This window comes from Colobus angolensis, unplaced genomic scaffold (genome assembly GCF_000951035.1).
Source record: "Colobus angolensis palliatus isolate OR3802 unplaced genomic scaffold, Cang.pa_1.0 Scaffold393, whole genome shotgun sequence".
Lineage (NCBI taxonomy): Eukaryota > Metazoa > Chordata > Mammalia > Primates > Cercopithecidae > Colobus > Colobus angolensis.
The window spans coordinates 1,677,572-1,687,143 of NW_012117299.1; the positions used below are offsets into that span (position 1 = coordinate 1,677,572).

Here is a 9,572-nt window from a genome sequence, read left to right on the forward strand (position 1 = left end):
TTTATCCATTTGGCCAGTCTGTGTCTTTTAATTGGGGCATTTAGCCTGTTTATATTTAAGGCAAATATTGTTATGTATGAATTTGATCCTGTCAGTATGATGCCAGCTGGTTATTTTGTCCGTTAGCAAATGCAGTTTCTTCATAGTGTTGATGTTCTTTACAATATGGTATGTTTTACAGTGGCTGGTACCAGTTTTTCCTTTCCATATTTAGTGCTTCCTTCAGGAGCTCTTGTAAGGCGGGCCTGATGGTAATAAAATCTGTCAGCATTTGCTTGTCTGTAAAGGATTTCATTTCTCCTTTGTGTATGAAGTTTAGTTTGGCTGGATATGAAATTCTGGGTTGAAAATTCTTTTCTTTAAGAATGTTGAATATTGGCCCCCACTCTCTTCTGGCTTGTAGGGTTTCTGCAGAGAGATCCACGGTTAGTCTGATGGGTTTCCCTTTGTGGGTAACCCGACCTTTCTCTTGGACTGCTCTTAACATTTTTTCCTACATTTCAACCCTGGTGAATCTGACAATTATGTGTCTTGGGATTACTCTTCTCGAGGAGTATCTTTGTGGTATTCTCTGTATTTCCTGAATTTAATGTTGGCCTGTCTTGCTAGGTTGGGGAAGTTCTCCTAGATAATATCCTGAAAAGTGTTTTCCAACTTGGTTCCATTCTCCCCATCACTTTCAGGTACACCAATCAAATGTAGGTTTGGTCTTTTCACATAGTCCCATATTTCTCGGAGCCTTTGTTTTTCCTTTTCATTGTTTTTTCTCTAACCTTGTCTTCATGCTTTATCTCATGAAGTTGATCTTCAATCTCTGATATCCTTTCTTCTGCTTAATTGATTCAGCTGTTGATACTTGTGTATGCGTCACAAAGTTCTCATGCTGTGTTTTGTAGCTCCATCAGGTCATTTATGTTCTTCTCTACACTGGTTATTCTAGTTAGCAATTCCTCTAACCTTTTTTCAAGGTTCTTAGCTTCCTTGCATTGGGTTAGAACATGCTTCTTTAGCTTGCAGGAGTTTATTATTACCCACCTTCTGAAGCCTACTTCCATCACTTCATCAGACTCATTCTCCATCCAGTTTTGTTCCCTTGCTGGCAAGGAGTTGTGATCCTTTATGGGAGAAGAAGCATTCTGGTTTTTGGAATTTTCAGCCTTTTCGTGCTGGTTTTTCCTCATCTTTGTGGATTTATCTTCTTTTGATCTTTGACGTTGGTGACCTTCACACGGAGTTTCTGTGTCTGGACGTCCTTTTTGTTGATGTTGGTGCTATTCCTTTCTGTTTGTTAGTTTTCCTTCTAACAGTCAGGCTCCTCTGCTGCACGTCTCCTGGAGCTTGCTGGATGTCCACTCCAGACTGTTTGCCTGGGTATCACCAACGGAGGCTGCAGAACAGCAAAGATTGATGCCTGTTCCTTCCTCTGGAAGATTTGTCCCAGACGGGTACCCGCAAGATGCCAGCCAGAGCTCTCCTGTGTAAGGTGTTTGTCAATTCCTGCTGGGAGGTGTCTCCCAGTCAGGAGACATGGGAGTCAGACACTCACTTGAGGAGGCATTCGTCCCTTAGCAGAGCTTGAGTGCTGTGCTGGGAGATTGGTTGCTCTCTTTAGAGCTGGCAGGCAGAAACGTTTAAGTCTGCTGAAACTGCACTACAGCCGCCCCTTCCCCCAGGTGCTCTGTCCCAGGGAAAGGGGAGTTTTATCTGTAAGCCCCTGACTGGGGCTGCTGCTTTTGTTTCAGAGATGCCCTGTCCATAGAGGAGAAATTTATAGAGACAATCTGGCTACAGAGGCTTTGCTGAGCTGTGGTGGGCTCTGCCCAGTTCTAACTTCCGGGCGGCTTTGTTTACACTGTGAGGGAAAAACCACCCACTCAGGCCTCAGTAATGGTGGATGCCCCTCTCTGCACCAAGCTCGAGCGCTCCAGGTTGACTTCAGGCTGCTGTGCTGGCAGCAAGAATTTCAAACCAGTGGATCTTAGCTTGCTGGGCTCCATGGAGGTGGGATTTGCTGAGCTAGACAACTTGGCTCCCTGACTTCAGCCTCCTTTCCAGGGGAGTAAATGATTCTGTCTTGCTGGCCACTGGGGTATGAAAACAAAAAATAAAAAACAAAAAACTCCTGCAGCTAGCTTAGTGTCTGTGCAAATGGCCACCCAGTTTTGTGCTTGAAACCCAGGGCCCTGGTGGTATAGGCACCCAAGGGAATTTCCTGGTCTGCGAGTTGTGAAGACAGTGGGAAAAGCATAGTATCTGGGCTGAACGCACTGTTCCTCCCGGCACAGTCCCTCATGGCTTCCCTTGGCTAGGGGAGGGAGTTCCCCAACCCCTTGCACTTCCGGGTGAGGTGACCACACCATCCTGCTTTGGCTCACCCTCTGTGGGCTGTACCCACTGTCTAATCAGTCCCAGTGAGATGAGCTGGGTACCTCAGTTGGAAATGCAGAAATCACCTACCTTCTACATTGATCTCGCTGGGACTGGAGCTGTTCCTACTTGGCCATCTTGGCAGCCACCACCTTACTTCAGTTTTGTATGTAACTCACATGTCGGCTGTGTGCAATGTCATCAAGGTTTATAAGCTCACCTTTACTTTTAATATTCAATTAGCTGGTATTAGCCCCACCCTGTGCAGTATAAAACCTGCATCTACGTTCCCCCAACTCCTCAATATTTCTGGGCATTGTTAGGAAACTTAAATATCTCTTAATCCTCCCTAGTTCTGAGTTTCCTCTGCTGAATTTTCAATCTCACGTGAGTCTCGACTCTTGTGGTGTTAACCTAATGCAAATCACAGTCCTGTTTTTGATCTGCTCAAAGCATCTCTAACATAAGGCAGTTGATTCTATCAGACATTTGCTGATGGTATAAAGGTAATGGAGAAGGCTTTATCTCAGCACGGCAGATGGCCTAAAAATATTAGTTAGGCATAACCATCCTAAAATTCCTCTGCCACCCTCTCAAGGGCATCTCTTACTGACCAACTTTTTTCCGAGGACCCAGCCAGCTATGATGTTGCTCAGGCCATAAAGCTGTCTTTCCAGACCATCTTCACATCTTTCCTCTACTCTCGTTTTTCTGGACCCATCTATCCTTCTTTTAAGCTGCTTCTAGAAAACCAGAATGTAATTAATTCCACAATTTAGATCCCTGTCTCCTATCCTAAATTTGCCGCCAACTCTACCTTTGTTTCCCCAATAGAATCACTAAGGCACTTTTCCTAACATATGGTCAGCTACCTGGGCACCCTTTCTTAACCAGCACAAAGGAGTGGAAAGAGACTTTGAAACCACAGTCTTTTATTTACATGATTAAAATATTAGGCTTTGTCTTTCTTCTTGGCCTGGAAGCAAAAAGGCTATATTTTATCTTTTTCCTGTGGCTATATCTTTTTCCTAATGTGTAGAAAATATAGACTCTATTTTTCTCACCTCAGACACATATACCTGCAGAATGGTTACAAAGTTGCAACAATTTTTAATAGAATTATTTTACTACATGTATAGTGGTTAAGCATTCCTAATGTGAAAATCAGAAATCTGAAGTGCTCCAGTCTGAAACTTTTTGAGCACTGACGTGATGCTACAAGGGTAAATGTCTTCACTTGGCCTCATGTGATGGGCTGAAGTCAAAATGCAGATGCACAACAGTTTATTCAGAGGACCCAGGGGAAAAAAGACTCACACTTCCTTGCAGTGTGATACAGTTTTTCCACGCACAGCGTGATGGCGATGCTGAACAACCACAGATTGTCTACATGGGTGGCTGAAACAGTGACCTCTTTGCTTTCTGGTGGTTCAGTATATACAAACTTTGTCTTACGCACAAAATTATTTAAAATGTGAAAAATTACCTTCGGTCTATGTGTATAAAGTATATATGAAGCATAAATGAGTTTTTTTTGTGTAGACTTGGATTCCCTCCCCAAGATAGCTCGTTATGTAAATGCAAATATTCCAAAATCTGAAAAAATTTGAGATCCAAACTACTTCTCCTTCCAAGAATTTTAGATAAGGGATACTCAATCTTACATTTTTAGTTAAAGGCCTTCAGATTAAAGTACTTTTTTTCAAGATTGGCTAGAGACAACAATTGACTTGACTCTTGCCCAACTTATTTTCACATGCAGTGTCTCAGAAGCTCTTGAACTTCCATTAACAAAGGAGAGCTATGCAGTACCATCTTCCTCACCCCTATAGACACTCCTATCCCTCACCAATGGGTGAGGATCAGATTATTTTCTGATTGCAAAGTCACAAAACGAATACCAGGATAAAGATGTGAAGACTTAGGAAATACACAGTGAAATCTGGCCATGCGGTTCCCTTGTAGAAATTTCCCACCTGTCAACACATTTGTATGTTTTTCGTGTTATGTGAGCATCTTGGCAGTGGTCCCCTGTATTAGTTTCCTAGGGCTGCTGTAACAAAGTACCACAAACTACGTGCCTTAAAACAACAGGAATTTATTCTCACACAGTTCTTGAGGCTAGAAGTCCAAAATCAAAATGTTGGCCAGGCCCTGTTTCCTCTGAAAGATCTAGCGAAGACCCTTTCCTTACCTTTTCCTGGTTTCTGATGTTTGCCAGCAATCCTTGGCATCCCTAGGCTTATAGGTGTATCACTCTAATCTCTGCCTTTGTCTACAGATAGCTTCTTTCCTGTGCATTTTTGTCTGTGTCTAAATTTCCCTCTTCTTATAAGAACACCAATCATTGCATTAGGGCTCATTCTAATCTAGTATGACCTCTTCTTAACTTGATTATGTCTACAAATACTCTATTTCCAAATAAGGTCATATTCTGAGGTTCTGGACGGACATGAACTTCTGGGGACACTATGTGACTCAGTACATTCCCTCTGTTACCACATGCGGGCAAAGGAGATCAACTTCAGTGATCCTCCAAACTCCAAGGGCAGAGACTTGTGCAAAATTGTCTTCAATTTCCAGAGCAGCAAGGAAATCATTGCTTTTCAAAACATGATGTATATAGATCCTTCCATTTTTTTTGGAAACCAAGACACTATGCTATTTCTTTTTATTCTTTGTAAACTTTATACTTTGTAATACAGATAGCTAAACTTTATACTTTGTAATACAGATGAGTCTGTGGATCATTTCCACCTATCTCCCCTGTTTTCAATGTCTGTGTTACCATTTGCCCACTTACCATTCACAGATTACCATTGACCAGTGAAGAACATGAGGGAACTGTGGTAGGATGGAAGATCCATTCATGGTCAATGTCTTATGTCTTTTTTGACTGATTACTATCCTAATTAGTTTTTTAAAATAGTTATTTTCCCTCACCCTATCAATGAAAAATTAAGTTTGAAGGCAAAAATATTTTGTTGGAAATGGCCTCAGGAGGTGCAGGGCTGACTTATTTTCCTAACGTTGATTTTCACAAATCTTGACTGCTCCTAGGCTGCTCTTATTGGGCTACACCAATCCCTGAGGCTCCTACCAGTTATCTTTTGAGCTCTCTCTCCCCATTCCTGTTCTCGGTGTTGTGCAAGGCATGTAGCAGTGTATATAGTGTGGAGGTCAACTGCAGCAGGTGGGAGTTGGTGGAAATGAATGGTCCATGAAAACTGTTTTATTTAGATCTACAATTACTATTGTGTTTAGCTTAGATCTACAATTACATGGCATGGATTTGTAAAGCTTCTACATGCTCCCTAGAAGCTTTGGGTTTTATGATTTGGCTGTGGGTTGCACAAAAATTTGACAAAAGCTTATCAATCTAGGATGAGTGAGAATTTTTCTGTGTGGTATTGGTGGCGATGGTGTACTTTAATGGTTCTGGAAGGGGGTTGTCCCATGTACTTTGGGGGAGAACTTTAAATGAAGGGCTTTGTATACCTGAATTTCTGTGTTTTGCCTTTTCTTGCATTATTCTTTAATGTTTTAGGTGATGAAGCCAACCCTTGCAAGTTTCAGGCCTGTAATGAATTTTCTGAGTGTCTGGTCAACCCCTGGAGTGGAGAAGCAAAGTGCAGATGCTTCCCTGGATACCTAAGTGTGGAAGAACGGCCCTGTCAGAGTCTCTGTGACCTACAGCCTGACTTCTGCTTGAACGATGGAAAGTGTGACATTATGCCTGGGCACGGGGCCATTTGTAGGTATGTTGTAGTTACAGATTTTGGCTTTAGAGGCTATAGATATTTCCTCTAAAGGGATCTGCACCTATAATTTTAGGATATTTATTATAGAATGCATTATAGAAGTTATATCTAGGCAATAGATGGGAGCCATCTCACTGTCGGGTGAGAATGAGTCGTTTAACAGGGCTGAATTTCAAATCGGTAATGTGTGCTGTTAGGGAACTGTAAAAAAAAAATTGTCTAAATATGTCCTACTGGCCGGATGCAGTGGCTCACGCCTGTAATCCCAGCACTTTGGGAGGCCGAGGTGGGTGGATACCTGAGGTCAGGAGATCGAGACCATCCTGGCCAACATGGTGAAACCCCATCTCTACTAAAAATACAAAAATTAGTTGGGTGTGGTGGCAGGCACCTGGAATCCCAGCTACTTGGGAGGCTGAGGCAGGAGAAGTGCTTGAACCTGGGAGGCAGAGGTTGCAGTGAGCTGAGATTGTGCCATTGCACTCCAGCCTGGGCAACAAGACTGAAACTCCATCTCAAAAAAAAAAAAAAAAAAAGTCCTACTGAGAGTACTTGGAGCAGATAGAGATCTTTGTATTATAATTTTTAATGGTGATGATAAGGCAACATGTTCAAATGAGGTTTAGGCATAAGATCACGTTCCCCTATATCTGAATATGAAAATGAGTTTTATTGTTATACTTGAATTATATTTTTAAAGGTTTTGGGCACCTCTTATTCCTACTTAGTATTCATTCAAAGATAAAGAAAAACAAATATTTAAAGTTTTCAAAGTGGTGACAAAAATATTTTTCTTTAAGTACATCTGAGATCCATTTTCTAAAGGTAGAACCAATGAGAAGATGAGCAGGTTCAGTTAGCCTGACTGTCATCTGCCCACTCCCCTTAAACAAAGTCAAACAAATCAACTTTCTAACCACACACAACCAAAACTGCGTGGTTGAAGAGGAGAAGATGCTGAGAATAAGGAGGAGAAACACAAAATAGAGGACAGTTTGCAAGGTCAAAATGAGCAGACGTTGGCATAGATGCCAGAAACAGGAAATAAGTAGAAATAATCCAGACTCTTCTATATGAAGAAGCATAAAGTTTATAAGGAGAAAAACAGTCTCTTCATGTCCAGAGAAATTAATATTACCTGAAAAGCAGTGATTTCCTTTCCTCGGGGCCTTAGGGTTTGAAGGATATCTTTAGCATACTGAAAGGACGTGGGGAGTCTGTAGGCCTGGGTTTTAGACCCAGTTCTGTATCAGACTAATTGGCCTAATGCCAGTCACTTTCCTTCCTAGGCTTGTTTTTTGGTTATCCATAAATAAAGATGTTAAGTAGAATACTTTCCTTAAACCTATTTAGCTTTTTATTCAGTTTTTTTTCAAACAATCATTAAGGACCTACTAGATCTGTGCTGGGCTTTATGCACTGCCTTAAACTGTATGATCTTTTAACCTGTCTGTTCAACTCTTTATGAAGCTTCACATGGTCAGCATTTATTTCTCCACTTTCCCCTAGTCCCTCAGAAGGTTCTGCTGTTAATTGTCGGTGTGAACAGAGTAATTCAGATATTGGACTTGGTGACTGTTGGTTGCAGGTGCCGGGTGGGTGAGAACTGGTGGTACCGAGGCAAGCACTGTGAGGAATTTGTGTCTGAGCCTGTGATCATAGGCATCACTATTGCCTCTGTGGTTGGACTTCTTGTCATCTTTTCTGCTATCATCTACTTCTTCATCAGGACTCTTCAAGCACACCATGATAGGAGCGAAAGAGAGAGGCCCTTCAGGTAAATAAGGAAAAGAGCTCTCTAATGGAATACAATGTTCCATTTACACATTTATTTAGTACTTACCAGGTGCCAAATATTGGACAAGGAGCTGGGTGGGTGGAAGAGAGCTATGAATTTGAATAAATACATGGTCCTTGTCCTCAAAGGGGTGCCACGTTGAAGAAAAACAGAAGTAGCACTAAGAATAAGATGCTAAGGAGCCTAGATGAGGTATAAATAAGTTTTGCCTGGGGAAAGAGTCTTAAAAGTTTTAATGATAGCTGTGGTAATTTGCTGGAGAGAAAGAGTGGACATTTGCTACTTTTGGGCTGGGATGCTTTCTAGCTGGTTAAATGAGCATGAGCAAAGTCAGGGAGGCATGCATGAACTTCAAGGCTCATTGAAGGAAAGGCATGGTTGAGTGTGGCCAGAATGCCTATTTCATGGCCAGAAAGAATTTGGAGAAGCAAGATGGAGATGAGATAGAAGAGGTGAATTTCCCTTCAGGGAGGACCAGATCTGTTACAACTTACTCCTCTTTGGCTCATGCTAGTGGTAATAAGCCGGATTTTAAATCTAGGGAAGGGTCTGTCAATAAATGAAATCTCATTCTCTGTTTAGTTAAGTGTTGCTTCATCGATGGGGAAATAAAACCTGGTCCATTTGCTAGACTAAGGATTCGAGGATCATAATCACACACTGTACTTCGCTTCTGTGCGTCTGAAGTCTGTAAGAGCTACAGCTTGAGGTCTAGTTTACCTTCCCTCACCATCAACTTGGCTAAGTGCTGGAGCACCTGGGACATACCTCCATCATTGTTATTATACTTTTTATTGTATCTGACTTTTCATTAGACGGTAACCTCATCCAGGGCAGAGCTAACAGATTATTTGTATCGCCAGTGTGTAGAACAGTCCTATGCACATAATCAATGCTCGGTAAATATGTGTAGACCTGAGTTGAATTTAATTGAGGCCCTGCTTCCCCTAGACCCTAATATTTATATCTCAGTCAGATTTGCTGCCTGGCTACACACTGATTTTCAATGTGTATAACTCTGGGAATGATGAAGCTATAGTTTATGGAGCACCATCTACTGGCAGACATGTTTCCCAACATTTATGAATGCCAGGCACTATGGCAAGTAAGATGAATGCGACATGGAGCAAGTCCACAGGGCACTTGCCATGGATGTGAGGAAATCATAATGATAACACCTGACAAATAATTTTTGAGATTGATCTGGATGTTTTTCACAGTTACATCCTGCCATGTGTGTAAAGTGCACCTATTTTTCTTCCCCAAGAGAAATCTTGTCCCAGGTAAATAGTCTTCCACATAGTTGAGCATCCAAACAAGAGGCTGAATCAATCATATCTTTCTTTTAGTGGCTTCAGCAGGCAGCCTGACAGCCTCTCATCCATTGAGAATGCTGTGAAGTACAACCCCGTGTATAAAAGTCACAGGGCTGGATGTGAGAAGTATGAGGGACCCTATCCTCAGCATCCCTTCTACAGCTCTGCTAGCGGAGACACGATTGGTGGGCTGAGCAGAGAAGAAATCAGACAGATGTATGAGAGCAGTGAGCTTTCCAGAGAGGTGGGAAACTTTGCATTTATGTTGCTGTACTGTTGCTGTTGCAGCTAGTGCTGGTGTGTGTGGGGGGGGTGAGGGGTGTGGTGATG

General features: G+C 42.1%; 1 protein-coding gene across 1 annotated transcript in view; it reads left to right on the top strand.

Moving 5' to 3' along the window:
- The window catches only part of IMPG2 (interphotoreceptor matrix proteoglycan 2), a 98,889-nt gene that overhangs the window by 86,349 nt on the left and 2,968 nt on the right, over positions 1 to 9,572 (top strand). Inside the window, exons 15-17 of the mRNA XM_011955046.1 lie at positions 5,915 to 6,125; positions 7,717 to 7,905; positions 9,276 to 9,486. Coding sequence (XP_011810436.1) covers positions 5,915 to 6,125; positions 7,717 to 7,905; positions 9,276 to 9,486 — 611 coding nt within the window. The remainder of the gene's footprint in view (positions 1 to 5,914; positions 6,126 to 7,716; positions 7,906 to 9,275; positions 9,487 to 9,572) is intronic.